Source organism: Bombus pascuorum, chromosome 6 (assembly GCF_905332965.1).
Source record: "Bombus pascuorum chromosome 6, iyBomPasc1.1, whole genome shotgun sequence".
Taxonomy (NCBI): Eukaryota; Metazoa; Arthropoda; class Insecta; order Hymenoptera; family Apidae; genus Bombus; species Bombus pascuorum.
The window spans coordinates 17,307,251-17,328,854 of record NC_083493.1 but is presented as its reverse complement, the minus strand read 5'-3'; the positions used below and the strand labels follow the sequence as shown (position 1 = coordinate 17,328,854).

At 37.0% G+C, this 21,604-nt stretch overlaps 1 protein-coding gene across 4 annotated transcripts in view; it reads left to right on the top strand.

Moving 5' to 3' along the window:
- The window catches only part of LOC132908416 (neuronal acetylcholine receptor subunit alpha-7), a 285,011-nt gene that overhangs the window by 120,519 nt on the left and 142,888 nt on the right, over positions 1–21,604 (top strand). For all 4 annotated transcript variants that reach the window (XM_060962442.1, XM_060962441.1, XM_060962443.1 and 1 more), the window contains exon 5: positions 19,990–20,099. In XM_060962442.1, the coding sequence (XP_060818425.1) occupies positions 19,990–20,099 (110 nt within the window). The remainder of the gene's footprint in view (positions 1–19,989; positions 20,100–21,604) is intronic.

The following is a 21,604-nucleotide window of genomic DNA, read 5'->3' as shown; positions in this document are numbered from 1 at the left end:
GTTGAAACTCTTCCCAAGTTCAGAGATTTTGCATGTAATGCATGGCGTTGACTATAAATTATAACTATGTCGGATAATTTGGAAATATTCGGTCTAGGTACGTAGATATAGATACGTGTAAATTGTAAATTAGATCGGACGTAAAGCGAAACGTGTTCGAAAAAAGATCGTGAAATAACTGATTCACGAAAACGAGCAGAATATAAGTAGCGATACGAAATATTTCGTGCTTTTAGTCTCAGGTGTACTCCAAGAGAGCCACTGGAGCCCTTGCATTTTTAATACACCGACTTAATCTTGTATGAAAATATTTCGTAGATCGTTGCATTTAGCGTTGCTGTGAATCGAGTTTATCCGTCGGTTTAATCTTCCTACTTTATTATCGTTCGATCGAATTATATTTATTTGTTTGCAATATATTTGCTGGATCGATCTATAAGTAGTACGAGGCAGACGGTAACATCACCATCGAATCAGTGGATAATTCCAACTTGGGAAGTCCTCTTAGGTGTCCGTGCATACCACTCATCTGAATAACTGAGAGGTTAACAAGGTGATTGTTCAGGTCAACCGGGAGTCGAGGTCCAACGAGAAGTGGATCTCTCGTGCCCACAAATTATATACTCCTGCGTCCTGTCAGGGGGTTACGGTGGCTATTGACAGTGCTGACGCCATGCCCTAGTCGTTCATTTAATATATACACAGAAATGCTGCTTTTATGTTTCTATACAATAATTTCTCCACCCTTAACATCTGGCTCTACCGTTTAATACAAAATATTAATTAAAATTTCCTGAAAGATAGACGGTATTGTGAAATGCACAGTTCAAATATTTCGATTAATTTATAATTGATTTTTTATTTATTTCGCTCTTAATATATTATTTTTTACGGCGATTCTCATTTTTCCGTCTGTCTGTGTTGAATACATTTTCATTTAATATTCTGCTGCGAATTATGTTCCGCGATGTAATATACGGAGAACGTAATGGTAACGATAGTTCACTTTATTACGGCGATACTTTGACGATCTGTGAAAAAGTATTGCGAACGTAAAAAGAGTAACAGAGTTTTAGCGAAATAAAAATAGATAATAACGTTAGAAATATATGTACACGCATTGAAACCTTTCTTGTGAAGTAAGAAGAATAAATCGGAAAGTTTCTGTTTGGATGGATAAATACGGCGATAACCAAGATTTATTTCCGTTCTGGAAAACCACCTTTCTAGGAAAACAGCGTGCCGGAAAATGAGAAATCCTTTTTTGCTCGCGAATAGAAAGGAACAATGATTACTTAAAACGGAGGCAAGCGAATTCCTCAAATATTTGTTCCGTTGAAAAAGCTGTAATTCACCGTGAACCAAGGAGGGGAGGGGAGAGGTAGTCAATTTTTCTAAGACATCGATAAATTCGCGGATATCGATAGGAGACTTCCAGACTCACCGCCTGAATTAAAACCGTCTACGCTGAATTTCACTTACGGCTCTTCTCCGCGTCTTTCAATTTTTTCACCGATCTCAGCAATTCGGCACTCGAGCTTCCACAGAAAAATTACAAACTTCGAGCTTCGTACATTATCCTCGTTTCTCAACTAGTTACGCGAAATAATATGTACATCGTATATACCCTTATCCTTTTAAAATAAAAGAAATTTTGATGATCTTTCAAACGAGAAATTTCTCACAAAAGCGATCAAGAAATAAAATTGCTTGAATAAACACGCAGGTTTTGGTACTTTTCCATAAAAACGTTGAACGTAGTTGTTGAGATATGTTTTTTTTTATTTTTTTTAAATTTTATTTTAGTTTTTTTTACAATTTGTCCTTATGGACATTTGGTAAAGTGTTATATCTTATTGGTGAAAAAAAAAAATAAAATAAAAATAAATATGGCATGTGGGTGGCTACCCCCAGCGGGGTGCCAGCTTCGTTTTTTCTAAGTTATGTCTTTTATGGAGATATGTATAATTTTCTGTGCTGGACTGAGTTAAATGTGTATTAGAGTTACTTGTATGTGAGTATCAGTGTATGGATACATGTGTGTAAGCGTCAGAGGGCGTCGTGTTAGGACAAAAGACGATTGGCAGTAGTTTAGAAGCATCTGGAAGAGTCGGTTAACAGTCGAGTGTAGAAGAAAGTGCTGAGACGCGTGCAAGTGTGTATCGATGAATATATGAGAAATCGTCCTTGAAATAAATATATTATTATTTTAATATTAATCCTCAGTGTATATTCACTGTTCCTATAACATTATTTCGGCTCCAAAGATCCACAATTCTCAACAGTAGTAATTGTCACAAACATTATTATCATGTCCAGTATCTCTATGCTTCGTATCTGACGTTCGTTACGCACCGTCTATTACTTCGAAATTACAGCTACTGGTACTTTTATGCGCTGTTATTGATAAATATTCTTCCGAATGATTTGTAAAGTTTTATCTGTTTAGAAAGTTACCCTTAACCTCGGCATAAGTAAAAATATTCCTTCACTCTCCTTAGATTATTTCCGTTCCAGGCTTCCAGAACACTTAACAAATTGTAGAATAATTATAAACTTCTCTATAGCGTTGTACGATCGTTCGATGGGTCAAAATTTCGAAGCTTTTTTTCAGTAAAAATAAATATTTGGGGGGAGAAAATTTCAAGGGCGAAACTTCGCTCGAGTTGTTGACGACCCAATTTATTTACGGAGGCTTAAATGGACGATGTGGATACGTTCGACGTATTAATAAATTACTCCGTCGTGTGTTGCGTCTAACGGCTACTCTAAAACCGAAGGTAACGAATGTGATGAAGAAATTGCGGTACACCATATAAATAACACGTATAAAGAATAATTGCGCTTAGATTGCTACATTTACTACTTAATTAACGGTTTAATCTTAGAGCGTTAAACATAATAGTTTGCGAGGACATTGTTAATCACGATAGTCGACGCCATATCGTAAAAGAATTTCCTTTTGAAATGAGATTGTAAAAGCGAGAATAGTCAACGAGCGAAAGAAACTAGTCCCATAGGGAGAACCAGCTGGTTAACGGTCGCTGCGAGGGATGGAGCGCATGGGTTATTTGGAAAATAGCCTGATGAGAGCGAATAGGCAAGGGAGGATTCTTTCATGCATGTAAAAGGATGTAGCAAATCGCCCGAGAATGTGCTAAGAGTCGCCAGGGTATCGTGAAACGAGAGGAAATTGTCAGAACCGCTTAAATCCTTAGTCGCATCGAGCGTGTTAACTTGGTATAATTACAACGCATTCATCGGCATCTGTCATAAACATTCGCAATAAAACTATCGCTTTGAAACTTCACGTTTGGAAGAGATTTACAAACGAAATTTCTAGGATATTACAGAGAAGAAAAACGATATTGAACGTCGATATACCTAAGCTTGGGAAAATTGCATTTTTCTCCTCTCATAATTGAAGAATTCTATCGAAGAGCGTGTTAATCTGCGTCCGATTTCGTACGGCGTCCTTTCGTATTAAACTTATTCTAAAACAATGAATATTTTGTGCTTCCCTGAAGTTATTTCGTTATATCCAAGTTAATTAACTTTAACTTGGCTTCTCTCTTGCGAAGTACGATTCCGAGTGGCTACCGATTTCGCGGGCTGATAGCTGTTGGTGTTTCCCAATTACACCCTCGGAGCATCGGATTCCTGTACAAACCGGATGAGATCTTATTGACAAAATAAACTCAGCCGAAACAGAGAGAGAGAAAGAAGAGAAATTTTATTTAGGAGCAAAGAAGCGTGCGAGAATGAAATAATTGTAAGTGATTGATGTTAATTGCGTTAACCATCGTTTGGTATCGTTGTGTTGTGGGTAAACCAAAACAATTTTCGTCGTTATGTAATTTTAAAATATTTCATTTTAATTCGTATTTCGTACTTCAAAACAGTTGATTTTCAACTAATTTGTAGTTTGATAGCAAGTTATCTGGTGGTTAAAGTTAAAAAGCAGGGCAAAATTTTCATCAGCTAATTTAGCTTGCAAATTATTAAATACGAAATACATGCATAAAATACGTAGATTGTAGCGTGTAGTCAAACTATATTGTAAAACATTATTAATCATTTTGGTACCTATGTATAGCAACAAAAATTGTAGAAAAGAATCTAGAAATTAAAGATGTGGGTGTGTTTCTTTTAATTTTTATTAAATTCAATAAATATGGAAAAAATTGTTAAGTAACTTTAGATTAGATGTTAAATAAAGTTTTTGCGTCTTTTTTTTTATTATTTCAGGAACAAAATATTTTTTTATTAGCGCATAAGAGGTTGCGGATTTATAGGCGTATAATTCCTACATTTCACGTTCAACGAAAGTTACATTACTCGAAATAGATTTTGGCTTTATCGTATGGTAGTCGCTATTAATCATTTTTTCGACAAATGGATAGTCTTCGTTGTCGTAGATTTATGACACGATCGAAGTTCTATCTATGGTAATAATAATATGTAACTAGCGTGACGTGTGGTACAATTCCAAGAAATGTCGATTCAACTATATGAAACATTTTTGGAGATTAGCATATGTAGGTTCCTCGTAGATTTGGTCGAAAGACTGAAACTTTAATGGTATAAATAACTAGCAAAAAATATCAACTCAAAAATGTAGATTCACTGGTACGAAAAAATTGTATCGAGTACTCAATACGTTTTCGTATAGATAAGTGTGATAGATCAAGAAATGATGTCAAGATTCTTTCGTACAAGTGTGACGACGACATAATCTTTATGTGATGAAATGAAGAGAAGTAAATGACGTTAGACGCTGCGACGTGTTGTTAGGCAATCATCGATCTATCGATACGTCGAGGTGTAATTAACGAGCTGGGGTGAGGATGTTAAACTTGGTTATGAAATTTTCTAATTAATTTTTTCGCAACTGTGGTCAATGGTTACGTGTCAATAGTCATGATTTCACTGTATTTGAGACTATCAGATTTGATATTAGATTTTTCTTTTAATAATAAAAATTGAAATATGCTACACCCTTCGTGCCCACGTTCCACTAGATAATTACGAATTCTGGGCAGGATATATAAATTTATTAAAATAAAATGAACAATAAAATCTCTCTATCGCATCGACTTCGGAAAAGAAGGAAGATATCTCAATTCGACGAATATATTTCTATTTCCTTTCCTTTTTTATGTATCTTTGTTGGTTTGTCCGAAACTGCTTGACCAATCGGGATGATTCCCTTCGCATCTTGCGAGATTCTCCCGTTGGTCCCGTCAAAAACATTTTGTGGATTTGTTTATTTTCAAATACGCTTCCTACTCAACTTCATTACAGATCTGTTACAAATGCTTTTTGAGCAAATTCTGGAGGGAAGCAAATGACACGGCAACTGGGAAGTTCCTCTTTTAATTTACATAAACAAACCTTCGAAGATACTGGTGCTAAAATGTTACAATTAATAGCACGACGCAACGTCTGCGACCGTTATAACGCAGATTGCACTCGTTCCTGCTTGTTTGCACGTCGTATATTTGCACAGGTGAATATTAACATCAACATCATTATGCGCATATACTTGATGAAGAATTATAGGATGGTAATTTCTGTAACAAAGATACGCACAAAGTGCCTGAAACACGGAAAATAATAAATTTGTAAATTTTATACATTGGAGGCGTGATATCCTACTGCGGAAATTATGTAACATTTTGACAGCATATAGTCGTCAGTTGTAATGCGACAAATTTTTATCGGAGTGTATAAAAATGCGAAGTAACGTTACCAGAGATCTCGGAGAAGGAAAGGAAAATTCTAAAGAGAGGAAAGTACGCATCGGATTAGGGCAAGTAATTTTACATCGTACGTTCGTCCGAACGTGTACACGGATTTAAAGAACTCACGTTCGCGCACACTTTGTGTGTTCCACCGTTTGCTTTTAACGAATCTATATAAATATTCTCGACCTGTTTCGCCCTCCGTTCCTTTTGGCTCGCTGCTCGCTAAGCCTTCCAAGTTTTGTCTCGCTAGCTGGCCGCCAATACTCAGGAGTAACGCGCGAAGCGTTCAACTTGTAATATATGAAATATAAGGAAACATAAATGTTTCTCTCAACTGAATATCCTTATCATCCCTTCCACGCCTCCTCGGGTGCTGGTCATTAAGCCCTCAAAGCTTTGTCTCGCTAGCTGGCCGCGAATTCCCGGAAGCATGACGCGTAGCGTTCAATTTATAACGTAATATACAAAACATAAGGAAATATTAATGTTTCCTTATTTTAAACTACTAATGAAATATCATAATTTCATCCGGATTTAAAAGATACCGTACCAACACAGCTAGACTGTTTCGAGCTCGATGCAGCTTTTGTGTTCTCCAAAAGTGCAAAGTAGTCGTCGGACTAATGCATTGAAACGCGACCGTTTTTTTCAGACAAAACACGATATGCTTTCGTGCGAAAATATATAATGCTAGTGCAGGTGCTCTGAGAAAAGAAGTAGTTTTGCAAACATGTAGTAATTTACTTAAACGCAAAAAAGGGAAACCTATATCTCTCTTTGTCCCTACTTCCTTCCTCTACCAATATTTATTTAGCATAAATTGATTCGTTATTACTATATATATAACATATATAATCAGTGTGTTAATTACGGTAATTAAATTAAATGTATCTAACCCTAACTATGAACTAACTAGCACCATTAATTACTACGAACATCGCTAAACTCGTGTATCAAAAGTGCACTTCTGCCGGAATTTTGGCCATTTAATAGATAAAGACTGATTTCCTCCCTTAATCATTTGCCGAGTAAGTGAAACTTTGAAACTAATTTAGGATTTGAAGTCGAAGACATATATGATGAACGATGATGATGAATATTACTTTCGAGAATAATCACAGCTGGTACTAACCGTATAAAAATAGCTATTTATCACAGCGGCTAATTATTCGACGATGTTTCGACCAGCTGAACTGTTCGATTTACGAAATACCACATAAAGAGGCAATTCTGGTCGCGGGATTGATCGAAAACGTGGTGAAATGTAAAATTGCTTTCGGTCGAAGAATAGGAAATGCGAGTTAACGTATCGTTGTAGTTTTCATATGAAAATGATCGATCGATCAACGTTGAAATTTAATCGTGACACCGATCCTTTGATCCTCCTTGATAACACGTTTTCACAAGCATATATATCGAGTGAAGCACGATCTCTGCCAAATATCCGAACGCAGTCGAATGATATTACTAGCGTACTGCCTGTCAACGCGCACACGCTGATACGTTCAAGAATTCACGCTACGTTGACTACGATTCCGCGCAATTAGTGACAAGATTCGGTTTCGCGCGTGTTATCAAGGAGACATTCAGTCAAGTGTACCACATCCACGCTATCGATGACATTACCGAACAAACATTGGTCACAGGTGTTGCGAATTCAAAGGAAGACGGGAAACGATCGTCCGACGTCGAAATAAACGCACCCCGATATACGATAAATAACCGAAACAAAAGATACGACTTTCTTTCGTAGTTGAATCGAATTCTCGACTTTATCGTCCGTTATTTACCGCTTGATTGGACGTGTGATTTTGTTTAACGCGTGATTTCTCGCATTCTTTGCTTCCTTCGCATCCTTACAAGAGTTACGTTATAAATGAAATAAGACATATTTACGGATTTTAGTAATTAAGCTACATGAGCATCGAGCATCGATTTTTAGATAATTAAATAAATAAATAAGCATTATCCTATATATTTTATAATCGTAACTCTTTGTAATATTTTAACGAATATTATTCAACGTACAGATTTAAAACAACTTTGACTTTCGAGTTTTGGTACCCGCTCGCACGATCATTTTTACATTCGATTCTACTTTTATCCATTTCTACTTTCGTTTAGCGTTCGCTATTCGATCTCCATTTCACACATTTCGTTCATAAACTGAACAATAATCACGAGATTTCAATAAGACTACCGTTTGTACGACCGAATTCGAGGAAAACGTCCGTCCGTCAGACGTGACGCGAATAATTTAAAAAGCGGAGGAATCGCCGAGATCGAGGGAGAAGCTTTCCGATGACCTTAAAATGGCTCGGGAGAATCGTTCCTCCGTGTTAGCTTTGCAACAATGATATTGCTACCAGGTCGTTATCGTTTCTTTTCATCGGCTTTGTTCCAACGAAATGGATCCGGCTATTTCTGTCGGTACGTTACTTTAATTAAAAGACCTGGTCTTGAGTCATTCAACGATATTTCTGTTTAGCTGTAGGACTTCAGCGCGCCATAAAGACGCCAGATGAGAAAGAAATCAGATGGACATACAGGATATTTTCAAACACGAGCACGGTAGATTGAAATTTCCCGAGGAAATGTAACTCTAAGCGAAAAAGTTCTAGTAAAAGCGTAGTTGTAAATAATTTCTGAAACATCTTTGTCGCAGAAATACAGCAAACGTGCTATTTTTCCGTTTAGAACGAAAGGTAAAGAAATTTTACTTAGAATCGTGTTTTCGTTGAGATGACATAGATCGTGGTTGAAAATATCCTATGAAATAAAAAAGGCAATGCCTAATTTGGAAATGAAATGAGAGCAAATTTCAATTATCTAAGAATAGTATTTTATTTAGACAAAACTGCCAATACGTTAATACGTATCCCATACGTTGGATAATATCCCAAATGGAGGTTCATCGTTTGTTCGTGGCGCAATTAGCGTAATTAATAACACGAAGGTAATAATTGAAACGCATCAGAAAGAATGAGAGCAAGTTCTATTAATATCTAAATAGTCCGTTGTCCGTTTAGATTATCGAGATCCGCTACTTTTTATCGAATTTAAGACGAAGTCAAATGCTAAAAGTTACGAACGACGAATTAACATTTTTTGGAGCATTATCTTTCTTTTATTTTAACCTTAAATAAGAGACCCCTGTAATAACGATGTTTGCGCGAGAAATTAAATCTTAGACCCTCGATGTATTTTCATATTTTCATCGCGCGAAATATCATCGTCGAAACGTTTCGTCTAAAAAATGTTGAATTTTCGTAAATTTACCAATTCGATGGTCATAAAAGCAGATGATCAAACTAAGCGACGATTTACCTCTTTTCCCATGGTCGTGTCCCATTTCATTTCCCATTTCCACGGAGCATACAAACTATTGCAGAACCGTTACTTTACTTTCGCTCGTATAACGTATTCGAAAAAGTTGGCCAGCGAATTTTCGTCAAAACATCAGCGCAATAAAACGTAGAGCGAGCTAGAGTCTGCCAAAAACTGAAGAAAACTAATTTCGTCTGGAACAAAATCTATAAGCCGGGCTTCGCCACCCTCGTTCGAATTCCAATAACGTTTTATTGTCATCGACGTGCACAATCGATCGTACAACGAGTGAGATGGTCGGACGCTATCGCGCCGAGCGAATTCCGTGGCTTGCGACCGAAGTAACAAGCCATCTCCCTATCTGTCTTTGTCGAATTAACGAACTTCAGAGATCTTTCACGTTTGAGTGCGTTTAATCCAGGGGCCAGAGAACCGAGTACTACGCTATGTATATCTGTGTTTGCGTATATGTGCATATATACAGAGGTAGGAACAAGGGCCAGGACGGCGTCAAATGAACAATTCAAGCGACATACGGCATGTCCCAACGTTCTAACCCATTCCGAAACCCGTCGGCCCATAATCTATCCCGAACCAAGCTGCACACAAGTTACCCCGTGCCAGAGCAATCTCCTTCGCCGCATAACCCGATAATTCTAATTATCCTAACAAGATCAATAATTTCTGGCGGCTTCTGAGCGCGTTGTCGTGACGCGTAATCGTTCTGTGAGATTTCTATCGATGCCTCTATCGCACGAACTTGAATTTCGGAGCGGAGTTCCTCCTTTTCTCAAAGTGGAAGTTCCTTTCTGAGAAACATGCATTGGAAATAGACGTAAACTGAGAGAAATTTTAGTACAAAATTATATTGTAATACGATGGATTTCCAGCTTTTACTTATTATACGCGAGAGATCATCGATACATAGTAACTGCTTCTCGTGTTAATAGCTACTAAAGTTTTCATAACTGATATCTAAAGGTTTCATAAATCACTTATGAAAGTATCTCGTGTATTTTTTTCTTTTATATATATATATATACATATATACGAGGTATGTATATGATTTAACAGTTTTAGTTTTCATGAATATAAAACAGCCCGTATTGCTTGATGTTCTTTGCTTTCACGTATGAATAATACGTGTACACGACATTGTTTACTTCGTTGTAACAACATCGTATATTTAAAATATATTAAACATATAACTTTTGTCACGAAATAAAATAGGAAATACAACATAGCGTACAATAAACATTGCTACGGTGTAATAAATTTGTAAAGTTTTTACGTAAAGCTATACAGAGGTGATAAATGTAACAAATGTTTAATTTCATATTTGTTAAGTAAATATAATTATGAAATTAAAGTTTCACTTATAATTAAGAATTTGTAGGAGCGCGCGCGCGCCCGTAAATACGTAACGCTGTAAAATATGAATTGCAATGAAAACAAACGTTAATTTCGCAAGGAAATCGCAACTAAGTTTACGCGGAAAGTTATTATCGCGCACATTTTATTTTACATCGAAGCGTCGTTCTATATGTTAATGTCGGTTAAAGTCGTAACTCTCACACCTAAATTATTATTAATAAGCATTTCAATGTAATTTTATACTTACAGCCCAAAGTGTCGACGACGCAACTACGAATGCCATTAAAAGTAAATTAAAGCGACAAATTATCGGTTTAACTATCGTTTTAAATTAGAACATTCTACAATTTAAACATTCTAGAGCGTAATTACCTATGTCGTTAGGGATAATAAACTTGCTTTTTAAAGAGAATTTTTGTTTTACTTGGATACGATTTCTCGTTGTCGAGATATCTCCGTTTAAAGCGAATCATAATTCCAAATAATTCATTGTACGCCTCTCTCTCGCACAGTCGGACCTCTCGCTCGTATGCATTCACTGCCCTACCCTAAGCGTAGCACCTGTGCGCTGGTCAGCAATAGACGTTGGTCGTTGCTTTTTAGCAGCAGTAGTACTAGTACCACCACTATTTGGCTGAGATATGCGTATTTTCAAGAAAAAAAGTAGGTCACGCCCAGAATTTCAACCGCCATTCGACATACCCATGCATTTGCGATGATTTAATAATACGAAATTATGTATCGTGGAAACTAATTAAGGTAAAGACTTGGAGCAATATGCTTTTCGAAAATATCGTGCCTTGCATCGGTTGAAATAATCGGCTGTTTAATCTCCACAGTATATTAATTTCGATTTGAATTGGAAGTTTGTAATAAATTAGCCATTGTGTATTATAGCACATAAAAGGCAGCTTTATTAATATGTAAGCTTCGTGCGATATACATGTTTTTTGAAACGAAGGAAAGATAAGCGGTAAAAATTTCTAGGCAATTAATTCCACTAATTTACTAACGTTTTATCGCGATTTACATAGCAAATGGATGAGACGTGAATATTAATAATAGAAAAATGTTTATCTACAATTACGTCATAATCTCGCAAAATCTCACTATCGTTTTTTTAGAATTTATCGTTACTCGCCGTAGTTCTCAAACCAAATTGATTGCGTTTACTTCGTATAGAAACACTGTTTCGAACAACATCGTATCGGTATCGATCTTGCAGAACCGATTGAGTCCAACGTCACCGAAAAACGAGGTCTTCTGGGACGAGTTGCCCGGATTAGTATGGTCGATGTAGATTCAGGGTAACACTGTGGTCTCGCAAGATCGCCATCCAGCCTCAGTCTTAACCGAAAGCACGCGTTGCATTAATGCACGTGAGAGAGCCGGTCAAGTGCATGCACCCACTATTGTGGTCATCCGAAGATAGATGCGGCAATCCGTTGCAGCTCGAACGATGGGCATTTGCAGAGTCCAATCCGATTGAGATATGTCTCTTTTTCCTATATGAATGTCAGCCATTTCCCGATAGCGACCGTAATATATGGAAATGCATTCAAAAGCTTCGTTCTTTCGAAAAATTTGAAATGTTTCTATTCTAAAAAAAAATATATATATATATATACAAGATATTGTGCCATTGTATCGTTTTTACGATACTGGAATAAATAATAATAAAATAATAAATTCATCATATTTTTGCTGTACCTACATAGCTCTGAAATTCTGGAAACTAATGAAATTTTTTAATTAAATAACACCGTGCACGTGGTAAGAAGTGACGCAATAAATTTTTGGACTTTTGTTTGTAAACGACACGAGTTCAGACGAAATTAAATTTCACACGAACAATAATTTCCCTAGAAATCTCGGCTTTTTTGTACGTTTTAATCGAGCACAAGTGTTGTTGCAATTATATATTTCTATACGTAAACTATATCAAGCCAGGTTCGGGTTAACCGAGTTATCTGGATTTAAGCGAGTCGAATTCCAATACTCTGAAACTACCTTTCCAACGTTTTTTATTTCGTTTGAAGTATTTTTTTACGTCCTAATTAGTCGATTCATTTGCTTCAAGCACAGTATGTATTTAAATACAGAGAAGTTGAAACACAACTTTCACACTAGATTTTTAAATTAATACTTTATGAAATTCTTCTCCCTAACTCTCTCTCTCTTTCTCCCCCTTACTCCAACAGAATATTTGTGGATTTCCAAACCACTAGCTGACTAGTTCTCGAGATCACGTTCTGCCGGAGGGACGAGTAAGCCCTCAAGAGGGATAGTAACATTGCTACTTGATCACTTCTAGGACCACATAATCCACAAACTCAAGTGCTAGTGCGCTTCGTAAATGTAGAAATATCGTCGAATGGAAAAAGTATTATGGCAAGTTCTCCCGAACGAATTCCTTCGCGAGTCTACTTTCGTTGTTCCTTTCCACAGATTTTTACCTTGAATTATTAAAAATCCCCTTGATCGTTCATCAGGTATGCTAAGAAGAAATTTGACGAAATAGTCGTTACATATAAAATAATTTTCTACGCTAATCGACTAACAATGTAATCATTTACTTTCCACGTTATCTTTAATAAGAGATTTCGCTTTATACTTGTTAAGAAGCATATTATACTTTGAACGGATTAAAATTAGATAATCCTAAGGGGTGCGTTAGGTTTTCCACACCAAGGAGCTGTTCCTCCTGATAACAAGTGCTAATGACGCGATTCGGAATTGTATATTACAATTATATTACAATGAGTCATAGTAACCCGAGCTATGCTGTGTAACGCAACATTTATTATTTCAAGTGTTTAGAAAAAGGACTCGTTCCGTTGCTTACTTAAGCGTTAGTTTACATCTCCTTATACGTATCACGGTAAATAAAATTATGTAAAAGACTACAGTAGCGGACAAAAGTTTAAGACGATGATTTGTAAACCGGATTACAAACATCTTATACGCATATTGTTCTTCTATTCGGTTTGTCTCTTTGGAATAACGTAGCTGTATGTTTGACCTTCGTAACCTCAGACAGTCAGTTGTTAAATACAAACAATGTAGGAGTTACAACAGTTAGTTACCGCCTAGCACTTGGAAACAGTGGACATTAGTTTAAGACGATCTGTGTAAAACGTGAGTACGAGTACAGTTTTTGAACATTTTGATTCTGGAATGTCAAAATCATTGTTTAGTGTACCTTTTATTGCTTAAAATTCATTTAGGTAGGAACAGACTATGGGTAAATCAAAGAATTTACTTGAAAACGAAAGGGAACAAATCGTAAGGCTGCGAAAGCAAAGTAAAACCTTCACCGAAATAGCAAATATAGTGAACAGGTCAGAAACAGCTTGTAAACAAGCTTGGTATAAATGTTTAAAGACAGGCATGTATTGCGATCAACCGAAAAACGGAAGACCACGGAAAACAACACCGAAAATGGATCGCCGGATTCATCGATTGAGCGAAAAGGATCGTTTTCGTAGTGCAAATAATATTGCTGCGGAGATAAACTATGAAAACGATACACAAATTAGTGCTAGAACTGTTAGGAGAAGATTAGAAGACTTTAACTTAAGAGGACGAAAACCCCAAAAGAAACCACTGCTGAGTTCTAGGAATCGAAAAAGACGACTTGCATTTGCTAAAGCTCATAAGCATTGGACAAGTGAAGATTGGCAAAAGGTATTGTTTTCTGACGAATCGAAATTCAATCGCGTCTGTTCTGACGGGATACGGTACGTTAGACGTCGAATTGGCGAAAGTTTGAAAACACAGTGCGTTTTAAAAACTCTTAAACATGGTGGTGGCAACGTTATGGTGTGGGCGTGATTTTCTCGAAGCGGCCCTGGTCCGATATGTCGTATCAATGGAATTATGGACCGTTTTCAATACAAGGACATACTCAAGAACACAATGTTACCTTTTGCACGCAACAATATGAGTGATGATTTTATTTTTCAAAATGATAATGATCCGAAGCACACGGCTCGGGTTGTGAAACAGTTTTTTCAAGAAGAAAATATCACCGTGCTGCCGTGGCCGTCGCAATCACCAGACATTAACCCAATCGAGAATTTGTGAAGCATCATAAAAAAGACAGTACAAGGTTATAAACCGAAAAATTTAAATGAACTTTACTCTACGATTGAAACAGCCTGGAATAATATTACGGTAGATTAATATAAAAAATTAATAGATTCTATGCCAAGAAGATGTACCGAAGGGATAAGAAATAACGGATATTGAACAAAATATTGAATTTAAACAAAAATTGTGTATATTTTTTAACCAAAAATTAATATTTTTTGTATAGTCTTAAACTTTTGACCGACGAAATATTATACAGATTTCGTTCCTTTTTTATAACTTAGCTATTGAGCAAAATATCAAAATGAAATTTTTTTTCTAAGTGTACAAACAAATGTACAATTAGTTAATACCAAAAGTAGAACACCGTATTTATATTTTTTATGGAAAGTAAATCAATTATTTATTTCTTCCATTTCGTCTTAAACTTTTGTCCGCTACTGTACATTTGAAATGCATCAAAAGTATCAGTTTTATTTTATGAAACTCGATATGAAAAATTTCTGCAGAAAAAATTAGTTTAGTTGAAGATGTGCTTACCTAGGAATTTCTTTATATTAAAAATACAATTACGTTCTCCGCTCGTTACACAGGGATACGTTTAATTCAAACTTTATGAAAGTCGTTTGATACTCTGCCGAAGTTCGGTTACGGAGCACAAGAACGTGGTATGCGAACTTATAATATTCTTCCCTATAATCATCCGCCTTGAGGTTCGATCGTTTTCTCGTAAAGTTTTTCGACGCATTCTACGAAAAGAGGAAAACACCTGAGACCAGAAGTTTTCTAATACTTTAAAAGAAAACGATTTATTCGTCAATGGCGATTTTGAAGTTTCAAATAAAACAACGAAACGAACTTTTCTATTTGGCAATCGACAAATTAAGTCGCGAATAAATATCGAAGCGAAATTTATTGATTTCTTATTTTTTATACGCGGATCAACACGAGAATGTTAGAATTTAATCTTAAAGTTAATAAAATTAATAATCTGTGGAAGACACAATGTTTATGTTGAAATAATGTTCAGTGATGTTTATTCAACAGAACTACAGAACCAAATGTGTATAAGCGAGTGATATAATTAACAACGTATACGAGAATTGTTGATTGTTGGTCAGTTACTCTCAGACCAGACGTAGGTAGTGACCCATGATCCCTTAAATATTTTGAACCCCACTCTCTATACGGTAATGAGTATGACCTGTGTAAGTGTCCTGTTCAAATTCCTGTGTGGGTGTCTGTGTCAGAGTATTTGTGCCTATGCGTGTAACATCGTTGTATTCCGACAGAGAAAATACTTTAGACACGCCTACCACCCTCCTGAAAGGATCATCCTGCGTGAATATAAAATCACGGTTAATCGATCGTTCACTCGTAAACGGGGGTGTATGTAATAATTATGTAAATATTCATTTGCAAAATCGCGTAGATTTAATCGAGATTCCTTTATTTTTAGTATCGATCTTGCTCGATAAAGTATTTATTAGAAATTTTCTCTCTACCTCCAAGAGTGATTTGTGCTCTTTTAAGAAATGCGTTCATGCATAAGGGTAAGCGCAAAGTAGAAAACACGAAGACACTCCGAACAAATCTCGTATATTGTTAGCAGCGTTCTTTTCCCTTCTTGTTCGATGGGTCTTCTTTGACTAGTCCTGCGTGTGCTCGGAGAAGAATCAAGAAGGGATTGAGATTCTAAAGTAAGACAGGGATTATACTATACTTTGTTAAATGTTGCTACCTACGCTGCCATGATTACAGAAGGATCTTGTATACGACGTTTAAGGCTTACGACGTTTACTAGTAAATTGAAAATCGACTTTCAGAAAATATCCTTGGACAAGGAAATTTGAAACACACGATGCAGATGAATGTAACGAGACTAGCGGAAAATAAAATCCGCGATATAAAATTTAGCGAGACGGCTTTCATCGGGGCTGTAGCGAAGCAATTTCGCTCGATGATGAGGAGAAAAGAAGTAATTATGATGAATGTAAAATGATCTTTCACGAAAACGTATATTACGGTTAAGTGACATCGAATAATAGATGCATCTTGGAAAATCGCAGCTAAAGATGAATTTAAAATGCGCAGTTCGGCTGAAAACTTTTTCCGTATCGCCTATTATTACAGCGTCGATTTCGTAAAATTAACATAAATGAATATGCGAATGAAGAATTCCTATATTCGTATAAATTGCACCGCAAACTTGTCAGTGTAAGTCATGAAAATGATCAATCACCAAATTCTTTACGCGTTGATTTTCAAAAGGTTGTGAAATATGGAAACTCTTTTTTCGTTACTCGTTTTATACGAAAAATATCATCTATCTTCTCCATCGCAATACACAAAACTATCATGCAGCACAGTCATGCACGAAGCACATAAATCATGTGACAAAACTACGTACCTTTTGAATTCGAAGAATATTAAGAAATTTCTGTTATTGCGATATTAATCCCATTCGTCGATGAAAGTTAATAAGGGGCTGTATCGCGGTACGATAAAGGAATAATCGAAAGAAATCGAGGTCAAAAGTTACGTGAATCGCGAACGAAAGATTACGAGAGAAACTCGAAGAGCGATTGGAACGGTATGGCGTGTCGTAAAGATTCCAATCTTTGCATATTTTATACAAAAACGGAACGAGACTATTTGATAAAAATTTATATGAAAGAGGTATACTTAACAAGATTTCGTTATTTGGCCGTCGTTCTAATTTTCTAACGCGTCAGTAAGTTAGAAGCTAATTTGGAGAAAGACAAAACGGGATAAATCTGGACCACCGTAGCACTGGATTGGCTTCTAATATCTCGAATTATATTTCGAAAGGTTAAAGTCCTTCGATGGTTCTCGAGGAATAAAAACCGGATACCAAAAAAGGGAAGAAGAAGAAGAAGAAAGAGGGAAAAAGAAACAAAAGCGAGGGAAAAAAGCGAAAGCGATCCTTTAATCTCCGAAAGCGCAGAACTCCTTGCGGAAGCTCCAGCTGGCAGCAAATAGAAAGCACTCGGTGAGCCGTTGAGACGAAATTTTATTTCACCGGGGAACGCCGAAAGAGCGTTCGTTACGCCTCGTTTCGAATCGCCCGGAAAAGGAACTTGAAAATCTCCAAGCAGACACGACGCGTCTCCCCGCTGCGCCCACGCAAACGGGCAAGGCGAACTTTCACCCTCTGAATTCCTCGTTTGTGCAATTCAGCCGCGTAATCTAATGAGCAAACGTCGAGACTCGGCCGTCCGGACCCGGAAATTGAAGTATACATTATAGAACACCGCGTTTTCTATGCAGCTTGCACACCGCCGTCATAAAACCAGGTCGCGCATTCCTCGAAAGTCGCTGCGCTTAAAATATACACAACTACCGGCCGCAGTTCGCTCTTGGCTCTTTGCTTCTGTCCGCTCCCTTCGCCCGGCTTAGTAATGCCGCGGTTTTCATTTTGACGCCGCGCACCGGCTCAATCTGACGTTAAACTCGCCGCAATTTACCGGCCGAGCACGCATTGATTCTGCAATTCGTAATTCATCCAATTTGTCGGAGTACATTTAACGAGGGAACGCTGACCTAGAGAGATGCGTGTGTAGCTTTTTATTCGACCCGATATAGGCGATAGATGTTGTGCAGTATCGTGTAACGTAATAACTAACGCACGATCTCGCGCGATTCTCCTTTTCATCCTGCTACGTTCCTCTGCGTTATTTCCCGATTCGATTGTGTTCTTTGATCGCTAAGACTTTTTTCTTTTAGTTTAGAGAACGTTCGAAGAAATAGTTGCAATCTTCCGTCTTCACCTTGTTTAAGTTTCCCTTAGAACCTTAAGCTTCCGTGTTTATTGAAACGAGAGCGAGATTAGATCGCAAGAGTTCGAAGACCGTAGGGAGATCAAAGTAGTATTAGGTACGTATAGTCAGCCATAAATATCTCTCGCGTAGAGTAGACAGAGTGCAACCGAAGGTATATGTCGTCACTCGTAAAATTAATAGGTAGCTTGCGAGAAATCTTCCTTTACGGAGAACTCACGTGCTAAGAATCATGCAAACATCCGATCAAAGTAACCTGTTCGTTCGGTCATTTCAAGCTCGATATCGTCGTGTTATTTTTCATTACTTTCCGCTTAAATTCGTTCCTGCCTGTGAAGCAAACAAAAATGCACAAAGGGGATGTTTAGACAATTTGCATTTAAAGTGCTTCATCCAACGTTACTACGGTGTATTCAAGGAACAATGACAATTATCCAAGCTCTTTGAAGCGTCTTGTCGCTCGACCGTAATTCACCAGTACCGATTTCCGTTATTCTAGAGCTCTTGGCAAATTTATCTCCTTGAACACCGTGCTTTGTGGATTACTTTTGCGCGTGCCTGCAGACTAGTTATTTTGCGAGTTATTCTTCAGCCACGGAGACAACGACGAAAGCAAAGGAAGACGAAAGTTGTTACGGTTTCGTGCGAACAGTTCGACGAATTCAATTACGAAGCTTACGGTCGACACTCGTTGTTTCTTCGTGAAATTTGACTTGGGCACGCTCGAGCTGGTTCCGCGTTAAGCCTTTTATACAGATCGCTCGAAGAAGGATATCTCCACGAATAATTAATTTTCCACCTAACGAGGATTAATTAATTTTACCGATTTCATGCCCCAACGAAGTTCTCGTGACTTTTCGTGCTTCATTATCCTCGCTAGACTATGGAAAATTGATATTCTTCCCAGCTGAAGTTGTCCCTGATAACGGATTTTCAATTTTCGCAGGATTCAATTTTAGTGATTTCTTTAAATAAATTATAATGTACGTTGGCTGTTATAATTTCTATTTACAAGTTATAACGTGAATTGATTTTCCATTGGAGTTAATTAAATACATATATTATCATGTCGACATTGTTTGAACGATCTAGATTGTTATTTGATATTTGATTCGTGTTTGGATAACCGATAGATCAGGAAATGAATTATTAACGTTCGTGAAAATATTATATATCTGTGCAAAAAGTTGCACCGAACAATTCATCGAAAACGTGTCGTATGCATTCTTTAAAACACCTTCAATGGACACATACAATAGATACATATTCACGACATAATTCTGTTGCACCATTTACACTAAATAATTTTGCAAATAATAACTTTGTGAGAAAAGTTGATTGCTTTGATTATCGAAACCTAACCAACTGAAGTAAATTACCAAGAAAAGGAAAAGTAGCAGCGCGCAGACTCAGAATCAAATCATATAAAAATTACTCGTCCTTACAGATCGAGAATCTAGGACCCACCTGCGCAGACTGTAATTAGATAATTACAGTAGAACTGCTACTTTTCTTTGGCCAAAGAAGAAAGTTCCGATTTGATAAACGTACATACAAAATGTTTACGTCTAAAATATACCAGCGGAGATGGGCAGTATGTAGCTGATAATCGAAGCTCGTTCATTTACGATAATTGTTCATTGTTTCAGGAATGGATGGACTACAACCTTCAATGGAACGAGTCCGAGTACGGTGGCGTGAAGGACCTTCGAATTACACCGAACAAGCTTTGGAAGCCAGACATTCTCATGTACAACAGGTAACAGAATCTTGTTGCATTTGCATAGGTAATTTGGTCTCGCACGATAAATCGATCGACAAACCTAATTATCGCGCGTGACAAAGTAAAACCCCGATGAATGACTCCTCGTTAAAAACGTATACGGTTACTTGCGCGAACGAAAACTCGATCGACGAACGGTTAAATTTATTTCGTTAAAGTATTCGTGGTCGGTGAAAGTATCGACGGAATAAAAATGAAACGCGAAGAAAGAAAAAATGAGAGAGAATTTTTCGAGTTTCGATTAAATTCGTTATTTCGCTAAAAGTAAAAGCTAAACTCGATCAAACGCGAATTCGGGCATTCTTTAAATAAATCCCGCGTAAATTTAATCGCGAGTTTTGTCTAAAGGATTCGAATCGCACCGCGACACTCGTCATGTTACCTGCACGCGTTTAATCCGTGGTCGTTACAGCGTTCATGAAAAGTTGCACATCCGGAAACGTCGATAAAAATAAACGTACCTTTGATCGTTTCGAACCGTCACCGATATCGTTCGCGTATCGTGTATCACGAATCGCTCGATTTTATTACATCCTAGCCAAACTTCGCTGATTAATATTTGCACCAGTGCTTACAGTGGAAAAACATATAAATAACGCTTTCCGTACGACTCTTATTTGTAAAAGATATCGTTACCTTGCCAACTGTTGTGAAAATAAAGAGAGAACGAGGCGACCGTCCGAAATATACAATTACGCTTCTTTCTTTGTTCAGCAGCTTTGTTGTTGACTTTCATTAGGAAAAAACAAGTTTCTAAACTTATTATTATATGTACAAACCTGCTCTGTGCGGTATGGGATTAACGTCCAATCGAATAAAGTTTGACTTGCCGTCTTTCGATTTTCTTTTAAAGCAAATTTCAAGGCGTAGAATCAAATTTTTGTACACGAGGCCTTGCTGTTCCTTTTTCTTGGAAAAATCATGCTCGTAAATTCTCGCGTCAAAGCACGGAACGTGATAAATTTTAGTACTTATAGAATAGCAGCTATTGTCTGTTTTAATTTTTCGGATACGATCTTGTCTTATCAAACTTTTCTCACTAAAAATCACTCTTTATCGTTTTAAAATGCTTTTAACGATGCTGTCGATAAAGAAACAGAATGGGTGAAGCACGATTCTATACTAAAAGTTAGAATTAGTTATGCTCGTGTATCCGATGGACTTTAGAATGTCATTTTGTGCAGTCAAAATAGAGCTCCGATGCAAAATGTCGCTACGCGTTATTTTTAGACGCAAGGTCGACTATTTTATGCCGCGTGTTCTCGTAAACATCGGATGATCAAACGAAAGCAAAAATGCAGTCTTGTCAGAAATGTACAGGCATCGGTGATTCGTAAAAATAATTTTAAACGGTGTTCAAAGGCGTGTACGCGAGTAATCTGCATCAAAGCAATTCACAAATCGAAATTCTACCCGTGGCATTTTTATCCACAATGGGATTGGAAGCGACAAAATCGAGTTAATTCGTGGTACACGCAATA